The 21,253-nt window shown below is 41.1% G+C and overlaps 1 protein-coding gene across 1 annotated transcript; it reads right to left on the reverse strand.

Moving 5' to 3' along the window:
- Positions 1–3,406: 3,406 nt before the first annotated feature.
- Gsg1l2 (GSG1 like 2) lies at positions 3,407–20,162 on the reverse strand. Its single transcript, XM_021238447.2, is given in 5 exon segments — positions 3,407–4,072; positions 7,308–7,419; positions 8,077–8,229; positions 10,054–10,099; positions 20,082–20,162. Coding segments are annotated over 5 exon segments (651 nt in total). The 3' UTR covers positions 3,407–3,813.
- Between the last annotated feature and the right edge of the window lie 1,091 nt (positions 20,163–21,253).

The raw sequence follows: 21,253 nt of genomic DNA on the forward strand, positions 1-21,253 counted from the left end.
TACTGGGGACAGAGCTGGTATGGGGGAAGCAAGGATGAGATGAGGTGGTGAGTTGTTAGACTAGCCTGACATCTTGCAAAATTAGTTGTCTGAAATATTATTTAGGCTTTAAAAAGGACATTCTGACACAATTCCAACACTGATGTACCTTGAGTATAGTCTGCTGAGTTAAATAAGCCAATTACAAGAAAGACAAATATTGTATGATTCCACTTATGTGAGGGACCTAGAGTGGTCAAATTCATAGGAACAGAAAGCAGAATGGGAGTGGCTGGAACCCGGGCAGTCAGAGAATGGGGAGTTAGGGTTTCATAGGTACAGGGTTCCAGTTGGGGAAGATGGAAAAGTCTTGGAGGTGGACGGTGGGGTTAATTGTAAGACCATGTGAATGTACTTAACACCACTGAACTGGACACTTCAAATGGTTGAGACAGTAACTTTTAGGGGGGTGTATTTTACCATAATTTTAAAAAGTGGAAAAAAAAAAGTGATCTGACCTCTGTTGAGAGAAAATCCCGGTGTGACATGATGCTGTTTGTGTGTAACGCCATAGACATCTATGTGTGGCGAATGTGCACCACTGTGGAAGGGTTGCTACAGTTCTCAGATGGTGGTTAGTTCTTGAGAGATCCTGGGGAGATAGGGAAGGGAGGGGGGATGTGAGGCACAAGTTGTATGTCTTGCATTTTATTTCTTTTCTTTTTTTTTTTAAAAGACATCTGTGGCAGCCATGACAAAGCACTTACTTCTATGAAATCAGAGTAGTGGCTACATGGATGTCTGTGACATTATACATATTGAAATATTTCATAATTTAAAAGAGAAGATATAAAATAAGCAGTGAGATAACTGGAACCCAGTGGATTCTGTTAGATGTTCTTGTTTTCTGTCTGTCTTTCCAAATTCTCTTCTTCTATTCTAGTTCTTCATGTCTCACCTTCATGTTCTTTTTGTGGCACAATGCAGTTGATTCATCAAGAGTAAATAATATTGACAGTCATCTAAGAGATCGAAACGTCCTTTAATCCTCAGAAAATTTGGCTCTTTTCCAATCGCCCTAATGTCCCCTCTGCACTGAAGTGTTTTTACAGTTGGCTTGTTGGGGGCATGTCTGATTCTCAGACATGCTTGTGTCTCTCACACAGGGATTTATATACATGTACTCTTTGTAGGTGTTTAATGAATCAAAATGTTTACATGGGCAACTCTAATTCCAGTCACATTAACTAGGCCTACTAACCTTATTCTGGCCTCCAAAGAAGTCTTTCCCTTAGGTCTAGAATGCCCAGCTGTATTCCCTGGCAGGGGTTGGGGTGTTATGGCATTAGTGGCTAATGTCAACTCCATGAAAACAAGGGGAACGCTGAGTCAAGTGAGTTCAGGGCCAAATTCACCAATTCTGGAATAGAGCTGCCTTATTCAGAAGAAGTGACAGCTGGTCGCTGCTACATAGGTGTGATACATAGGTGATAGACATGGATTTGGTTTTCAACAACTGACCCAACAGTATGTTGCTAATACTGTACTAGGGAAGAAATTCTAACTTACGTCATCCAGGAGAAATGGCATGGTGCCTGGAATCTTATAGACACCCGATAAAAAGCACTCATCTGTTAACCAAGGCCTGACAGCTTCCAGGCCAAAAATGGTTGATGGGTTTGGACTCATTTGATCCTGGGACACAGGCACTGAGCTTTTCACTATTGTTTCCCCAACTCATCAGCCTGGTTCAGCCCGCAGTGTTTCCTGTCATGACTGAACCCAGTGATTTAACTTGACGGGTACCTGTGGTTCATCCTTCCACTCTGCTTCCTAGATACCAGGTGTTGTTCTAAGATATTCACATTCACTAATGTGCCTATTCTTCCAGCTCTTTAAAACAGGAGGACTATCATTCCCATTTTACAGATGAGAAAACTAAGGCCTAGGGAGACAAAGTGATCCGTCCAAGGTGAAAATGAGGAGCTAGGATTTATAGGCAATTTTTCTGGCCCCAGAGTATAAAGTTCTTACATAGAGAAATATCAGTCTCTAAAAGAGAATAGATATATGAAGAGATTACTTCAATAAGGTGAAGAATGAAAATGCAGCTCTCTCATAGCACAGGTGGATAAGAATGAGACCCTTTAGTTCTGCTTCTTGATCCGCAGCATTGGTCGCATGGGAATACTCACTTTCTGAAGATTCTTCATGCTGTACGTATGATTCCTGTACTTTTCTCTTTGTGTGTTATACTATAATATATTTGACTTTTTAAAAATGTAAAAGCATAAAAAGTTAAAGGGAAGCGCAGTGCCGTGGGAGCTCAGAGGAGGCAGCGAACTTGGCCTCGAGCCGCGGTGACCCCCGGCCTTCTGTCCTACCCGAGGGTCCAGACAGACCAGCTCCTCTCTCCACGCTGCGACCCTAGCTCTCCGACTTCTCTCTTCCGAAGCCAGAAAACTCATTTCTTCGGTGGCATCTTCCGCTGCAGTCTCCCCAGGTACCTTCCCCCCCGCCCCCAGGAGAGAATGAAGTTTTTCTTCGGCAGCGTTTTCAGTGGATTTCCTTTCCTCTAGAATCAGAGTTGACTGGATACCATGACAGTCAGGCAGGATCTACTCACAAAGGGTGACAGACCACATAAAACAACCTGCACCTTGCAAAGGACAGAGGCTGTTGGGGACAAACGCTTCTGGGTGAGGAAATGGCCAAGGGAACCCCGAGGCTATTTCAGCAAAAATCCGTTTTATATCTCTTTAAATACACTCGGTATTATACAACACAACATTCCATGGGACCAGCATTTATTAGACAGGCACTCGACTGGAAAGCCAAACATGAAGGAGTGAACTGGATTTCTCCCCTTTTTCTATGACAGCATAATTTTTATGGTTGAGCACAAACAGATTGAGTGTTTTATTGGAAGCAGTCACCTTTTTTCAGAAATGACATATTTACTAAACATTTAAGTACAACTTTAAAAACCTACTCTGAGCTGGGACATGTTCAAGGTTGTTAGAATTCGACAACCAGTTTCCCCACCTCCACCTCCCTCACAAGCCCTCAAATTAATGTGTCTGACAACCTGTGGTCTCAACCATGCATTAGCTTAAAATGCAAGATGAAATGATATGATATTGTAACTGAGCACACTGGAAAATCCACTGGCTCAGATAAGACTTGCACTTGGCAGTGTTTATTTTTAGAAGCAAAAATGTCTGGCAATTAAGCATTTGTTAACTGTGATAAGATGTCATTCCATTTGATTATGTTTTCAGTTTCTCTATCCTTTGACTATCTTTCCAAACTAATTTACTGTAGGTAGAAATTATGAAATTCCAAAGAAAAATATTTTTAAATAACGAAACATTTAAAAATCTCTATTTTCTTGATGAAAATGAAAAAGAAAGCATGAGATAGTACACATGCCTTATTTTTTGTGTTGACTAGGAGGAAAATTCTGGGCTTTTCTGTCAATAAATCTTTCTGGCCAAGATAATTTGTATATATTATAAAGGCTTTCTGTTCCCTTTCTTCATCTTTTCTTCCCCATAATAGTTGGCACATTCCCCACATTCTTAACTATCAGAAAAGCTTAAGGAGCTCATTTATACTAGAGTGTCAATGTTCAATATCTTTTGTAAGAGTTATCTGACTTAAAGATAGTGGTATACAGGAATGAGAGGCTAAAGCCCAAGATGTGAAGGGTGGGATGGGGAATGGAAGGTTTACTCAGACTACAGTCTTCAAAGCCCACCCCAGAAATGTGTATTGTGGATACAAGTGTCCGGCTCAGCTGCATGTGCACACATGGCAGCCACTGCCTTCGGGCTAGCACACAGACACCTTGCCTGGGACACTTGGTGGCAGGTGTCTAGTGACCTTCAGAACAGCATGTCCAGCAGGGCTGGGAGCACCTCCTGGAGCCCAAACACTCTGTGAAGCCTCAGGCACTGGGAGGTTATGCTGAGGCTACAGTGGGCTCTTCTGTGCCTTCTGCTTCTGTCTGGATTCCAGGCAGGCGGCTGTGTACCTGCTCATGACCATGAGGGACACAGCCATGCAGAGGGTGAAAGAAGCCCAGGCGAGGCTGCCAATAAAAGGCACAGTTAGGGAGGGGCCTCGGCTGTGCTGGCAGGGATTCCTTCGGGGTCAGTAGGGTGAAAACCATCTCCTGGTTCTATCCAAATTCAATCTGTAGGTTCTACTTCAAGTTCAATCACAAATTCCATGGCCCAGCCAGTATGTTTTACAGATCAGTGGCTAAGAGGACAGATTCTGCCGTCCTTTTGCAGGGTTTGCACCAAAGCCCCACCCCTTAGTGTCTATGTGACCTTGAGCTGGTTAATTTACCTGTTTGTACCAGATTCCTCATCTGTAAAACTGGGATAATATCAACTCTGTCACACAGGGTTGAATCTAGGAATTCAACAAGCCAGTGTGTGGGGAGTATTAAGTGTGGTATCTGCTACATGTGTTACTTTTCGCCCTTAGCTTTACTCCAGGACATATATCCCCATCTAGGCTGGAAGCCAGTTGCTTTCTGAGATGACGGTCTATTCTTTGCCTGCTACATGGAACCCAGCACTGAGTTGATATGGTAATTAGCATCTGCTTGATTCCAAAGAGTGTTTAAATGTTTGATTATTATGAGATAGAGAGAAGGGGTGTGTGGTGGCCAAGAAGCCAATTTAGAAAAGATGACCAATGTGTAGAGCTAAATAGACACACTTCTGGGTGGATAATAACAATAATTAAGCCAGGCATGGTGGTGCATGCCTGAAATCCCAGCACTCGAGAAGCTGAGGCAGGAGGATTGCTGGGCATTTGAGGTCACCCTGGGCTACATAGTCAGCTCAAGGCTAGCCTAAACTACACAGTGAGATCCTGTCTCAAAAACAAAACAAAATAAAACAAAAAAAAATAATACTTTTGTACGCCAGATGTCACTGGCTTATCTAAAGTAACATCAAAGCCATCCTTGTTGGGGGTACTATCATGACCCTCATTTTACAGATGATGAAAGAAAGAGAGAAGTTAGTCATCTTGTCCACAATCTTCTTTTAGAATATGGGACATCTGGATCTGGCTCAGACCCCGTGATCCCAGAGACAGCTGGCTCCTTCTCTGGCCTTTGCTGCATCCTGGTACTCTATGCTTGGTTAACCAGGGACATCCTTTGGAGATCTGGTTGAAGCCTGGCTTTGTTCAATGTTTTCATTATTCTGATTGGAATGGGAGCAGGAATAGGAAAATAGTTGAAGGTAAACCCTGACAGTGGGAAAATATCATTTGGGGGAGAAGTTCCAACTATTCGCAGAGGATGCTGTGTTCTGTGCTCTTAGATAAAATTCAGGACAAGAGAAGGAGAATTTCATCCAGTGTCTTATGATCCCACCAGGCAGATTGGCTGCTGCAAAGGCCAAAATGTGATAAAATGCTTTGTGGCATGCAAAGACGTGAGCGAGAGGGACTTCTAGGGTTAAGGAAAGGTTGAATTCAAGGCCCATTCCTGCCCTCTGTATCCCAAGGAAATGAGAACCCTGGTGGTGAACACACAGGGAGAAAGAAAATTGGAGAGGAGATGTGGGAGGCTGGAAGGCAGCTGGCAGTGGGATGACTAACTCACGGGAGAGATGGTGCACATAAAACACCTACAGAATAGGCTCCCACAAGATAAGGAGGAAGTCTTTTGGATTAGCCCAACTGAATCCTTGAGAAGCTCAGTACTTTGAAGCACACACACACAGACACACACACACACACACAAATCAGGGCATTGATTAAATGTATATATAGATGGTTGGTCCTAGGTATCCTCCAAACACGTTCCCCCTCTTTCCTCTTTCCCCAAGGGAGCAAAGGTTTATTCTCTAGAGAAGGTGAGCAGGAGCAAACCCTCAGAGACAATAGGCCCAGTAGAAGGCAAAGGAAAAACCTGGTCTGAAAACAGAAGGTTCATGAAAATTTGTATTTGGATTGGGAAGCTTCCCAGCCCCTTTCTTATGGTTAACCTTAGAAATCATTAGTGAGGCACACAAGCTCACCCCACTTTCTGCAAATCTGGGAGATACTGAGAGATTGCAGAGAGAGAACCTTCACAAACTGACATGTATGTGTTTTTATGGGGTGGAATTTCCAAATAAAACAGCTGGCCCTATACCTAATCACATTTAAAAAGAGCCTATCAGTAGGTAAATTCCAACTTCACTCAAGAATTTCCAGTTATTTTTAAATATGACTTGACAGTCAAGGGCACCAAGATCTGGAAGAAAGGCCCAACCACATACAGAAAAGAGAATTTTAAAGGCAAAAGATAATGGGAGAAACTAAAATAGCAATAAAAAGAAAACTTTAGTCAATATCTTTAGAAGCACGTGAAAATGCTTCATCCACAAAGCAAAGCAAAGAACAATTAAACCCCAAGGAAGAGCTTTCAGGACTTAAGACCCCAAATAATTCAGCTGAAAGGTTAGAAGATAAGCAGAGGAAAATTTTTCAGAAAGCATAACAAAGGAGAAAAAGATACAAAATATAAGAAAGCAATTAGACATTTCAATAATTAACCAAAGAAACCCAATATCTAACTATCAAGAATTCTCTAAAAAGAGAACAGAACACTGAGGAAGGGAAATAATCAAAGAAATAATACAAGAAAAATATCCAGAATTCTAGGACATGAATGTTCAGAAGGGTCCACCAAGCACAGGAAAGAAGAATGAATGTAATGTGAAGAAAATCCCCACCAAAGAACATTATCCTGACATTTCAGAAGAAAAGAACCAACAAAGATATGTGAATCAGAATGGTATTGGACTTTTGACAGTAATAATAAATGCTGGAAGAAAACAGAGCAGCATCTTCAAATTTCTAAGGGCAAAGAGTTTCAACAAAGAATTCTGCACTCTGCCAAATGATTAAATATGGAGCATTGAACAAATACATTTCCAGATATGCAAGGAATAAAATAAGTGTTCTCTCATTGAATCCTTTCTTAGGGGTCTGTTGGAGGATGTGTTCCCACAAAATGTGGCAATAAAGTAAGTAGGCTAATGCTGTGGAACAATGATGTCTCCATTTCTTGAGGACTTTACTGTACACTAAAGATTTTATAACAAAACCTCTTTAAATCCCTATGAAAACATTTGAGGCAGGTATTCTTACTTTACAGATGAGGCAGCTGGGCTACAGAAAGTAACAAAACTTACCCAAAGTTATAAAAGTAGAAGGTGTCAGCACAATGACCACTGTCAATTGTCCTCCAAAAACCTATGTGCATCTCTGCTGGTCCATCAAGGTTTGAGCTCCATGAACAAGTAACTTACCAGTATGACCAGCCATAGTCCCACATCCGAGGCTTCCAATCTTCTGGTCCATGGTTCACAGTAATTTGAAAAATAGTTGTGTACATCACATGAATCACCATGCCTGGGAGCTCTGAATAAGGAAAGCTTGGTGAGCCGCAATTAAGAGTGAGAAACACAGTGGAAGAGTTTCTCTACCTTGTGCGAGTCAATGTTAGTTCTCCAGCATCCATAAAGTCCTTATGATGTATCTATACCTGCACATCCTTTTAAACATTTCATCTGGCACCTTGTGTCTGCAGTTGAAACTGAACAGCTAGAAAGAGGTCTAATCACAATTTGGGAGGATCTTGGTGGCTGCCACATTCTGATAGGTAATTTAGAGAAGCTAAGTAAATAGTCCAGGACCACAAAACCAGTAAGAAGCAGAGATCTGAACCTGGCAGTCTTCCTCCACAGACTCATGCTGAAACTATTTTGCTAAATGAGAAGATTTCTGTTCCCAGATGCAGCACACCCCCTTCCCTGGTTGTGACAAGGATGTGCTGATGAGTTTACTCTCCATCTATGCCTATCCACTTTCTTTTCATCAGTCACTTAAAGCAACATTGCTTCCATGCAGTGGCATTAATTCTGTGACTTTCCAGGGGATGTTGTCCAGATGAGTTGACCTTGACAGGAGGAAGCCAGTCTGTTCTTTATCAGTGGGTGCACCACCCTGAAACACTGTGCTTCTTATAGGGCAGGCAGTGGGTAATCTGCATGTTCTAATGATGCTGCTGGGAAGAACCTGCGAGCACCATAAGGATGGCTACTGAGGCATCCACCTTGAGCCAGTTGAACCCAGGGCTGTGACAACTCACTCTAGAGTCCAGGAGGATGGCACTTGTCAGCATCAGAAAGATATCCAGGACTTCAGCCCCAATGGAGAGCCACAACACACCTGCCAAAGGAAAGAAATGTTGGGCATTTGAATTCAGAAGTAGTGGAAGATTTAAGCCTTGGATTCAGTTTACTTCTGTATTAGTTCATTTGCTGTTACTGTAACAAAGTACCACAGCTGGTAGTTTATAAAGAAAAAGGGTTGATTTGGCTCACAATTTTGGATGCTGAATGTCCAAACAACATAAACCTGGTTATTGTAAAGTCACCCTTTAATGCATTATATCATGGTGGGTGGCATCATGATCCCTCATATATGACAGGAAGAGACACATGGCAATATAGGAAGCCAGAGAGAGATGGGGAGAGGCTGGGCTTGCTCCTTTGTAAGAACTCTCACAAGAACTAATTCAGAGTTGCATGAGAACTACACTAATCCCTTCTTAGTGCAGGACCCAAGTTACCATAACACAAACTGGTATTCAGCACCTCTTAAAGGTTCTTTATCACCTCTCAGTAGCACTGCACAGGGGATCAAACTTCCAACGCATGAACTCCTGGCAGACACACTCAGACCATATGGAACCATAGTGACTTTTATAGCAAATCACAAAAAGCCTTGGAGTAAAAATCACAGACGCCTCTGTTGCATCTTGGAAGGCTGGCAAATAAAAGAGGCTCCAAAGGCCAGAAAGGGATGTTTGTACAGATTCGCCATAGTTGGAATGGAGAAAAACTAAGTAAATTTCCAATGTGAGGGCATGAAAGACTCTAAGGGTCTCCACTCCCCAGTTCAAAAGGTAATATATTGTTTTGATTCCATCAGAAAATATTGTCTCTATCTTTTTTAAGAAGATACACAAACTTAAAGATGAGGACAGAAGAGCCTGAGAGTTGAAGAGCCCTATTTAGAAGCCCCAAGACCCTACGTGTCTCTATGCAAGCTGCTTGTTCATTTTCTGATGGGATCCTGCCTGCTGTTTTCAGGAACTACATTGGACACGGAGTGAATGTCCATTGGGTAAAGGGGATGAGAAAGGAAACTTACTTTTATAAAAGTAAGTTAGGAGAGGGGATATAGCAATAAATGAAACAAATGTGATCTATTTTGTACTTTTGCAAAACCTCTATTCCAGCTGGGAAAACAGATACTATGAAAGTAATTACAACTTTAATGAGTAATACAATGCAGATAAAGTGCTATAAGCAGGGATATACTAGATCTGGTCTGTGATGGTTTATATCTAAATGTCTCCCCCAAAGGCTTATGCACTCACAAGCAGGGCATTTGTGAGGTGATTGGCTCATGGGGGCCTAGAGCAAAATGTGATGTTAGGAGGTGGAGCCTGGTTGGGAAGGGACAGGTCACTGGGGATGTGACCTAGAAGGGGTAGATCTCCCTCCCTGGCACCTCCTTTCACATTCTGCTTCGCAGCTGCCATGATGTGAGCAGCTTTCCTAGCCCAGGCCCTTCCAGCATGACATTCTGCCTTGGAGCTGGTCAACTAAGGACTAAAAACATAAAATAAACCTCTCCTCCTTTCAGTTATGGGTATCAGGCATTGTGTTTCAGTTATGTGAAAGTGACTAAGACACAGTCTCTTCCTGTCTCTGACTTCACCTCACATGGATAGCTTAAAATTGGCCACGATGGGACTATTTCCACCATAGCAAGTGGGAGATACTACCAATTAGGGCTTCCCCTGCCCCTTGCAAAGTGAATCTTTTACATATGCCAGCACACCGGGGCTATAGGGCTCATGAAGAGAGCATTTGCCTCTGGCTTTTGGACTTGACTTCAGAGAAAAATGACAAATACCTGTTTCATCTTTTCCCACAACAAATAATAAAATAAAATAATAAAAATTAAGAATAAGGGATTTACCTTGTTCCTCAGCTGGTATTATACTCTGGAAACTTACATTGCTCACCTAAAAGGTAAAGATATTGCAGCCATAAGTAGGGTTAAATGTGACACTAAGGGAGAAACTGGTGTTTCCAGCTCTTTAACTGCATCATAGTTCATTTTGAATAAGGAAAGGAGAGTGTGGAAGACTACCTTTGTGCTCATAGACATGTGGTTCCTTCTCTGTGGGTATGGTACATCTGCTTTATTGAGTTCCTTGTTATGGTTTGGATAAAAATGTCCCCCCAAAGTCTCATGTGTTCAGAGGCAACGTTTTGGAAGGTGATTAGATCATGGGAGAACTAGCCCTATCAGTGGGTTAGCCCATTGATGAGTTTATAGCTGAATGTGTTGTTAGAAAGTGGGGTTTGGTTAGCGGAATCAGGTCATTGTGGGTGTAGCCTGCAAGGGTGCATTCTTGTTCTTAGCTATTCACTCTCTTTCTGGATCTTTCCAATGTTCTCTGCTTTCTGATTGCCATGAGGTGAGCAGCATTTTCTGCTACGCCCTCCCACCACGATGATTTTGCTTTGCCACATGCTTAAAAAGTAATGGAGCCAGCCAACCATGGACTAAAACCTCTGAAACCATAAGCCAAAATTAATCTTTATTCTTTTAAGTTGTTTATGTCAAGTATTTTGTTACAGTGACCAAAAAAGTGACTAATACAATTAGACTTGGACATATGATCGCTACCAATGAATTGGGAACAAAAATGGGGTGGGTCACTGCTGGTCAGAAGCTTTAAGAGCCAATGCATTGTTTTTCTGGTTCTTGTTCCTTTGCCTCTATAACTACAGAAGCATATGTCAAGATGATGTTTCCATCAGCCTGGGTTTCTGAATGACTAAAATGAGGACACTTCTTGATAAAATGAAAAGTAAATATAAAACGAGCTAGATATAAATGTGTTGATTTAAATGACTGGAATTTTGAGGGTTGTTTGTTATTGCAGTACATCCTAGTCCATCCAGGCTGATATTGAGAGCCTTAGACCAAGTATTCTTAACTTGTGAGACAGCATTCATTATTATATGAATCTCAAATATGTTGTTTCTGATTAAAGATGGTTAAAGGAAAAGTATCACAATTTGTAGTTTTTTGTGAAGTAGAGCAGATACAGAAATGTGTCTGTTTACTAAGACCCTTAGTTTGTAAGTGGCTCAGTGTCTTGAAATCCACCATGATTTCTTGACTGAAAGAAAAGGAGTTGGTGTGTGTGTGTGTGTGTGTGTGTGTGTGTGTGTGTGTGTGTACATACATACATGCATGCTAGATATGAGCAGGACCTATTTTTGTGTGTTTAGTTATTGCTAAAGGCAAGTACAAGTATTTCTATTTTGGAGATTTGGAGGCCAGGTCCAAACAAGTTGGTAGAGACAAGAATTGAAAATGGAGTTTCCCTACCTGGGAATCAGTACCTTTTTCTATAACACCACCTACTATCTCTCTACCTACTGCATGGAGGAGTGTATTAGTCTATTTTCTTTTGCTATAATAAAATACACTAGACTGTGTATTTTCTGAAGAAACAGTTTTGCTTAACTCACTATACAAGAGCATGGTGTTAGCTTCTGCTCATCTCTGGTGAGATTATTCTAGCTATTTTAACAACATGGTGGACAGTATCATGGTGAGAGTACATACAAGAGGGAGAAAGTAGCCACATTGCCAGATGGGAAGCATGAAAGATTCAAGAGCCAGATTTGCTCTTTTTATAAGAACCTACTCTCTTGGAAACTAACTAGGGTCCCATGTGAACTACATTAATCCATTCTGAGGGTGGCTCCCCAATGACCTAATCATTCTTCACTAGGCTCCACCTCTCAAAGATTCAACCACTCTAATACCACCACACTGGGGACCAAGTTTCCAGCACACAAAGCTTTGGGGGACACACTCAAGCCATGTCCAAACTATAGCAAGGAGTAAGGGTCTTTTTTTTTTTTTTAAAAGGGGGGGTACCTAGGGGCCTGGGAATTAACTCAGTGCTTCCACCGCCTGCCTCGCAAGCACAAGGTCCTGAGTTTGATCCCCAGTACCAAAAAAAAAAAAAAAAAAGAGAGAGAAGGCTACCTTTTCCAACAAAATAAAGAGGCCAAGAACAGAGCCAGGGGCAGAGAACAGGGAGAATGACAGCCAGGCAAGCGGATTAAGATAATTCCCAATAGCTTAGAAGGGTGAGATTAGCTTCAGCCCAAAGAGTCTGACCATATTGACCCCTTGATTAACATGAATCCTCAGAAATGATGTTCATTTTGAATAAAGCCAGCAGGATTAAAAGGAAAAATCTTTATAAATCCCACAAAGCCAGAGAGCGGCTGTTACATAGCTTGGCAGTGTTTTGGTGGTCAAGTGGCACGGAAGGCCAGCACTGAGACATGGCATCCAAGTCCTTGGAGCTTGACTCTTCCACCCCCTGTCTGCGCATCCATCCCCCTGGTCACTCACGCACCCCTCATGGCTGCTCATGTCCTTCTCTCCTTGAATTTTTTGAGCTTAGCAGAATAATGTAAAATCTAAAAATCACATTTTGATGATTAATGGACTTGCCTAAGAAAAAGAGCATCTAAGCAATGGCCCAACCAGAACTTTTCATTTCAAATCTTCATTTCAGGATGTGGAAGGAGAGGCAAGTTTCCCTTTTGGGAAGAAAGGGTTGAACTATTAGAGGTGTCAGAAATGGCATTCCAGGTAAGGGCTTCCTGGGAGAGTCAACATTTAGGGAGAAGGAGCTGATTCTGAAGGAAAATCCCAATGAGTCCCATAGGGCAGCAGAGCAGAGGGTACTGGGACAACCAGAAATCCTTTTCCTGGCCTGTTTAGGGCAGAGTGTCTTTCACAGACTGGAGTTCTTACTGCTAGCAAAACTGAGCTCACTTCGCCCCTCCTGACCCTCTCCACTGCATGTTTGGGCTCTGTCCCATTTGTCTCCAGCCTAATCCTTTCCTTTCTTGTGCCCCAAATGTCACAGGCCTTTGTGATAAATTAGACTGAACACCAGATGATCGTGTGGTAAATTCTCCAATGGGGGCTCCCAGGCTACACTCCAGTGCAAACATACATTCTTGGGCTCATACAATGTCCTAAAGATATTTTTAAAATGGGAATTTAACCAAAATTCCAAATATCTTGCTTCTTGTGAAAAATCAGATCTGACTACAGTGGGCTCATCAGTACAAATGACCTCAAAGGTGAGCTGAATAAGAGGTTGTCCCTTTGGCCAGGTGTGAAGTTTCAACGTCATTGTCAATCCTAGCTGCTTCACCTACTTTTACTTCTTTTTTTATTTTTAAAAAATTTTTTGGTACCAGGGATTGAACTCAGGTCATTGCACTTGTGAGGCAGGAGGCGGAACCACTGAGCTAAATCCCTGGCCCTACCTCTATTTTTTTTTTTCCATTAAGTTTATTGGTACATTTTAGGTATAAAACACAGTTGCATTCATCATTGGGATCTTGTACCATTACATGAGTATCTTGGTTCTTATTTTTTTCCCCATTCTCCTGCCCTCCCTTCACCTCCTAAACCCTTCCCTATTTGCCAAGACTTTGTTTCCATTTTTTTCCTCTTCTCATATTTTTTCTTTTCCCTTTTTTTCTTTCCCCTACCCCTTCCACTTCCCCTGCTCCTTCATACTTTTCTTCCTATTATACAATATCAATTATACATTTTTTAAATTACAATATCAATATCTAGGAGACATTACCACAGATTTTACAGAATTTAAAAGGATATAGAAAGCATATTACAAAAATCTTTTTTGAAATAAATTTGACAACTTCTAAGAAGTACCTTGGAAGACAAATTAATGAAACTAACTCTGGAGGAAATATAAAATTTGAATAGCACCTATTAAAGAAAGTATAGTCCTAGCTTGAAAACCTACCTATATGACAACAGCAGGCTCATAAACATTTTAACTGATAAATTATATCAAACAATTAAAGCAGAAAAAAGAAGGAACACTTCTCTCCTCATTTTAGGAAATCAACATTGTGCTAATCCTAAAACGGGATAAAGATAATAGAAGAAAAAAGTATGAACATAGATAGAAATTTGTTTAACAAAACAAACTGTTAGAAGTCAGATCTGGCAGGATGTAGAAAGTGGTTTTGTTATAGGGATGGCAGTGTTGGTTCAGCATTGGAAGATCCACCCCCAAAAGTCATCATTTTAACAGAGGAAAGGAAAAAGCCATATGACCCTGTCAGTACTTGGAGAAAAAGTATTGGACTAAATTCTACAGCTGTTCATGGTAAAAGCTATCATGAGACTAGAAGTAGAACAGAATCTTCTCAACAGATCAACGACATGTACTCCATACTTCAGGGAGAATGCCTTACATGAATGGAGAAGATACAATGCTTTCTCCTTAAGGTGGGGAACAAGGGCAGATATGCTTACTCTTTATCTGTCCATTAAACTTTGAAACCTAGGCCCAACCAAAATAGTCTGGCAATAAAATGACACAATTAGGATAGGATTGGCAAGGTAGAAGTAAAATCTTTATATGTAGATGAAATGATCATCTACAGAGAAAATACTAAGAAATCTCTAGGAGCCCCTAGAACTTGTATTTGAATTTAGCAGGATTAGAAAACACAAGGTATATATAAAAGTTCAGGTTTGTATATACATGCTATAAATGAAGAATTGGATATTGAAATTTAAAAGTTATGTAGGGGTACAAAGGACCCAGAAAAGTAAAAAAAAAAAAAAAAAAGGACAAAAAAGCAGTGTTGGAAGACATTTAGTACCTAATTTTAAGACTTCTTCTAAAGCTACAGCAATCAAGGCAGTGTTGGTGTAAGGAAAGACATATAGATCATTTGAATAAAACAGAGAATCTAGAAATAAAACCACACATATATGTTCCACTGAGTTTTGAAAGATTATTTAACATTAGCATTTTATAGAATATAAACTCAATTCAAGAGCTGAGGAAGAGATAGTGTTTTCAGCAAACGGCACTAGAACACCTGGTATCCATATATAAAAAATTAACCTCAACCCTTTATTTCCATACATGAAAATAACTTGAAGGAATCTATTAACCTAAATGTGAAAGCCTAAAAGTGTAAAACTTTAAGAAGAAATTATAAGGGAAAATGTTTATGAATTTAGGGTAGGCAAGAACTACCTAGGATACAAAAAAACATGATGTATGAAAGAAAAAAATTGATAAATGAGATTCTATCAAAACTTAGAACTTTAAATGACATCATTAAAATGAAAAGTAGTCCTTAAACAGACCATATTTATAATGTATATAACCTATGGCCAGAATATATAAAGAACTCTTACAGCTCATTAATAGACAACCCAATTAAAAAGTAGACATAAGAAGATGATAAATAGCCAGTACAGCACAAGGAAAGGTGTGCAACACTAGAATCAGAAAAATACTAATCAGTACAATAACAGGATTGAATTATACACTCATTAGGGAGATGAAATTGAAAGTTTTAAAAGCCTTGTCATGACTTTTTCTTTTTGTTGGATTCTTCCCCTTTGGTTTAATTTGTCATGCCCAATGGATTCATTCTGCTGGGTTTCCTGAGTTTGTGATCCTCATTGTCTTTTCCTAGGGTATTGTCTAAAATTTTTTGGAGTGCCAGTTTGGTATTCATGAAGTTCCTGAGGTGCTCTTTATCATGAAAGTATCTTATTTCTCCATCAATTTTGAAAGATAGTTTTGCAGGGTACATCAACCTGGGTTGGAGGCTGTTTTCCTTTAGGGCTTGAAATACATCACTCCAAGCTCTTCTTGCCTTGAGGGTTTGCACTGAGAAGTCTGCTGTGATTCTGATGGGCTTTCCTTTGCATGTGATTTGTTTCTTTTCTCTCACTGCTTGCAGAATTTTGTTCTTCTGTTGGATTTCTGGAATCCTAACTATTATATGCCTATTTGTAGAATTTTTTTGATCAAGGCTAGCTGGAGTTCTATATGCCTCACTTATCTGTATGTCAAGTTCTTTTCCCCTCCTTGGGAAGTTTTCTGCCATCACTTCTGTGAACAGTCTTTTTATGTCATCTGCACTCTCTTCTCTTTCTTCATTGACTCCAATCAGTCTTATGTTATTCTTCTTTGCATCATCTAGTAGCTGCTGGATTGCTTTTTCATGGTCCCTTACAATTTTAAAGCAATTTTTCTTTTCCTGGTCACTAATTGCAATCTTATCTTCTATATCTGAAATTCTATCCTCACATTGGTTCATTCTGCTGTGCAGACTTTCCATGGAGTTTTTAATCTCCTAGAAATCTGTTTGCATCTGTTTTATGGATTCCATTTGTTTCCTATGTTGGGATTCCATCATGTTCCTCAGATCCTCTGTTTTCTTATCTGTTTCCTCTCTAGATTTATTAATCATGTCTTGCACCACGAGCACAATGTTTGGTGTTATCTGAGTAATTATTTCTGATTTCATTTTTCCCAGATCCTCTTTTGTTGCCAGTTCAGAGAGTCCAGGTGGTTGAGTATCAGACTGTTCCATCTGGTTTCCCTTTGGGGTTGCTGTAAGTGATCCAGAAGTCTGTTTTTGAGGCTTGTTTACATGTCTTCTCATTTCCATGGGGTGGGTGGGGGGGATGCTTCTGGTGCCTTCTCACCTTCTCTGCCCTAGGAGCATGGGATGGTGGTGGGGGAGCTTCCTTCCAGGTGCTGGGACTGGCTCAGCTTCTCTAAAATGTAGAACTTTAAATGACATCATTACGAAAATGTAAAGTAGTCCTTAAACAGACCATATTTATAATAAATATAACCTAAGACCAGAATATATAAAGAAGCTCATTAATAGGCAATCCAATTAAAAAGTAGACACAAGAGGATGATAAATAGCTAGTACAGCACAAGGAAAGGTGTGCAACACTAGAATCAGAAAAATACTAATGAGTACAATAACAAGATCATATTATACACTCATTAGGGAGATGAAGTTAAAAGTTTTACAAGAACAAATGTCAGCTTAGGTGTGAACCAGTTAGAACTGTCTATTACTGCTAATGTGAATGTAAAATGACAAAACCATTTTGAAAAAATATAGAAATTTCTTGTATTACTGTTAAGAACCAACAGTTCTGTTCTTAAGTTTTTACTTGAGAGGAATGAAAACACATGTTCACAATAGATTTGTACATACAAGTTGACTATCGGTTATCTGAAATTCTTGGGACCAGAAGTGTTTCAGATTTTGGTTTGAAATCTACTTGATCAGCAAAGAGGATAGCTACTCCTGGTTTTTTGGGGGGGTCCTGTTACACGGAGTATTGTTTTCCACCCTTTATCTTTTAGTCTATGAGTTTCTTTTTGAATTAAATGTGTTTATTTTATGCAGCATATCATTGGATCTTGCTTCTTGACCCATTCTGCCAGTCTATTTCTTTTGATTGGTGAATTGAGACCATTAACATTGATGGTATAACAGATACGTATGGATTTATCATTGTCATGACTTTTTCTTTTTGTTGGATTCTCCCCCTTTGCATTGAATTTCTTGTTGCACCTGACGGATTCATTCTGCTGGGCTTCCTGGGGTTGTGATCCTTGTTGTCTTTTCCTAGGATATTGTTTAATATTTTTTGGAGTGCTGGTTTGGTATTCACAAAGTTCCTAAGGTGCTCTTTGTCATGAAAGTATCTCATTTCTCCACCAATTTTGAAGGATAGTTTTGCAGGGTACATCAACCTGGGTTGGAGGCTGTTTTCCTTTAGGGCTTGAAATACATCACTCCAAGCTCTTTTTGCCTTGATGGTTTGTGTTGAGAAGTCTGCTGTGATTCTGATGGGCTTTCCTTTGCATGTGATTTGTTTCTTTTCTCTAACTGCTTGTAGGATGTTGTTCTTCTGTTGGATTTCTGGAATCCTAACTATTATATGCCTATGTATAGATGTTTTTTTATCAAGGATATTTGGAGTTCTATATGCCTTACTTATCTGTATGTCAAGTTCTTTTCCCCTCCTTGGGAAATTTTCTGCCATCACTTCTGTGAACAGATTTTTATGTTGTCTGTGCTCTCTCCTGTTTCTTCATTGACTCTGATCAGTCTTATGTTATTCTTCTTTGCATCATCTAGCAGCTGCTGGATTGATTTCTCATGGTCCCTTACAATTTAAAAAAAAATTTTCTTTTCCTTGTCACTAATTGCATTCTTATCTTCTATACTTGAGATTCTGTCCTCACATTGGCTCATTCTGCTGCATAGACTTTCAATGGAGGTTTTTTTTTTTGTTTTTTTTTTTTTTTTTTTGGTACCGGGGATAGAACTTGGGTCCTTGTGCTTCCACAGCAGGTGGTGAAACCACTGAGCTAAATCTCTGGCTCCATCAATGGAGTTTTTAATCTCCTGGAAGTCTGTTTGCATCTGTTTTATGGATTCCATTTGTTTCCTATGTTGGGATTCCATCATGTTCCTCACCTCCTCTATTTTTTTTATCTGTGTCCTTTAGATTTATTACTTATGTCTTGCACTATGGGCACAATCTCTGCTGTTATCTGAGAAATTATTTCTGATTTCATGTTTTCCAGATCCTCTTTTGTTGCCAGTTCAGGGAGTCCAGGTGGTTGAGTATCAGAGTGTTCCATCTCGTTTCCCTTTGGGATTGCTTTATGCGATCTGGAAGTCTGGTTTTGAGACTTTTTTATGTGTCTTCTCATTTTGACAGGGAGGGGGACTGATGTTGGCTCCCACGCGGTAGCTCACCTCCTCTATGCTGGGGGGGGGGTGGTACAGCAGACTGGAAGCCTCCTCCTGGGTGTTGGGAGTGACCCTACTTCTACTTCTTAAAGGCATTTGAGTTTGTAACTTTTTCCTCTTTTTGCAGCGCTGAAGTTCAAACTCAGAGCATGGTGTATGCTAGGCAAGTGCTCTACCACTGAGCTACACTCCCAGTCTTGTAACTTCTGCTATATAGCTTTCCATTTATTCTCTGGTATGGTTGGTATTAATTTATTGTCTATTAAGCAAAAATTGACCAAGGTCTTCAGCAGTGGATTCCAGAAACAAGGAATTCTGAGGACTCCTTAGGCTCAGACCTACAGAGGGAGACACCACAGAGGATGGCTGCTTGCTCCAGGGACTCAAAGATGCAGAGTCCCTCAGGGTCCAAGTGCTCTGCACCTGTGGGAGGGTGATATGGACTTTGGTTTGGTGCAGAGTTCAGCATCATCCTGGGACCTCAAAAGCTGTCAGGCAGAGCCCTCTGCACCTTCACTCATGCCCTCCGCAAAGGGGCCACTGACAGGAGCAGTGGTGTTGATGGTGCTAAGGGACTCTGGTTTTCTTTTTCTTTTTGGTACCAGGTATCGAACTCAGAACCTTGCGCTTGTGAGGCAGGTGGCAGAACCACTGAGCTAAAACCCCGGCTTGCTAAGGAACTCTTTGGATATATGGGAGGGTAAGACTGGGTACTGCCCCTTGGAGGCCACCTCTGGGGTAATGTTTCATTCATATTGCCTTTAACTTAGTCCACAGGAATAAAAAATAAAAAGCTAGGAGGATGAGAAAAGAAAAGCAATTAGAAACTCTAGGAATAGTAAAAAGCTATATGAGAAATTAATAAGCCTGAGGTCTGGAAAGAATGGCGTGAGGGCAGAAGATTCTGCATAGCATCTGAAACACACAACTTCTTAATTTCCTGTTAGTTCCTGAAGACCTCCAGATATAACTGAGGACCTATCTGCCTGCCAGGTAGGAGAAGAGGGCAGTGACCTTTGGGCTGATTGCACTCTGCCTGATGTCTTTCCTGCTGGGGAAGCCGGAGGACTTGTGTTCCATGCTCTGAACAGCCTTACAAACTGGTACATTTGTGTTCTGGTTGGCCACTGTCTCAGGGAAAGAAGTTTTACCATGTTTTGTCACTAGATGGCATCCATCCGTCCGACAAGCTGGAAAGTCATGAGTGGACCCAGCCCGTCCCCTCAGAAAACAAGTTTTGTGGGGTTTTTTTGAGAAAAAAGTTCAAAGAAAGGGGATAGAATATTCAGCCAGAGTAGGCATTTTACTTACCAGCTCGAAACTTGGAGAATCGCCTTTTGCTGTGCGGTAATAGAATGGTTTCACAGCCAGCTCCAGAGGACTGGAGCCCATCACTTCCTCCCTCCCTGTCACTTCATCCTGCTCTCTGTGGCACCACGTTGCTTTCAGAGGTCATATCACCATAAAGGCCTATTTCGGAGCTCTCTGTTCAGATTCAGCATTTACTACCAAGGTTTAAAATCTTGCCATGTGGGATTTTGAAGGTTTCTTAGGGATTTCTACTGAGTAGTGCTCACGTGTATTTTCCCAACTATTCTGAATGCACTCCATCAGATAAGTTAACAAGATGAGCTACGGTTTGACTTAAATAGGAAAAAAGAAGGAAGAAAAGGAGAAAGAAGGAAGAGGAGAAGGAAAGAGGGGAGGAAGGAAAAAATAAAAGGAGAGAAAGAGGAACTCTGCATGCATGCCCTTCCTGCTTCATTGCTGTGATTTATCCCAACAGAATGCCATCCACCAAGGCCTCCAGTTTTGGAGGCTGGGAAAGGTTGGAAAGGATGCTGAAAGCTGGCCAGGGGAGGGGGGTGGGGTGGGGGGGTGAGAGTAGAGCCTTTTAGGAACAAGTGATGAGTCTCCTGGAGAACAGGAGCCATGTGTATGAAACTGCACCTTCCCAAACAGCAGCGCCCAGTAACTGTTCAGAAGGCCTAGCTATCCAGGCCCTGCTATTTACTTGGGGTGTGGTCTTTGTGCAAGCAAAATAACCTCTGTGAACCCCAATATTTCTCAGCTATCAAATGGAGCATGCATCACACCCTCAGAGGGTTCTGGTGTGGATGAATGAAGTGGGATAGTGGACATAAAGATTTTGCAAATGTGAATTGGGGTAAGAAAGTATGGGTGGGTACGTTGGTTTGTAAGTGATGGATCATGAATTCCATGAAAAGACCTCCAGGTGGGCTGAGGAACACTGTCTGCAGAACACAATGCTGTGCTCAGCACGAGCGGGCATTGAGAGGGCTGAACGCTGGCTTTGTCAACGCCTGGTTCTGCTGTCGTGCAGAGAGAACCCAAATCACTGATTGGGGTTTCAGGTAATGCTGTGTACCTGCCCCTACTATCTTCTTTGTATAACCAGGGCTCAGAAGTGGCCCTGCCTCTGTGGCTGGTCTCAGCCCATCCTGGACCAACTTCATGCCTAA

Source organism: Heterocephalus glaber, unplaced genomic scaffold (genome assembly GCF_053883595.1).
Source record: "Heterocephalus glaber isolate CG9 unplaced genomic scaffold, H.glaber_assembly_v1.0 deba00001564, whole genome shotgun sequence".
NCBI classification, from domain to species: domain Eukaryota; kingdom Metazoa; phylum Chordata; class Mammalia; order Rodentia; family Bathyergidae; genus Heterocephalus; species Heterocephalus glaber.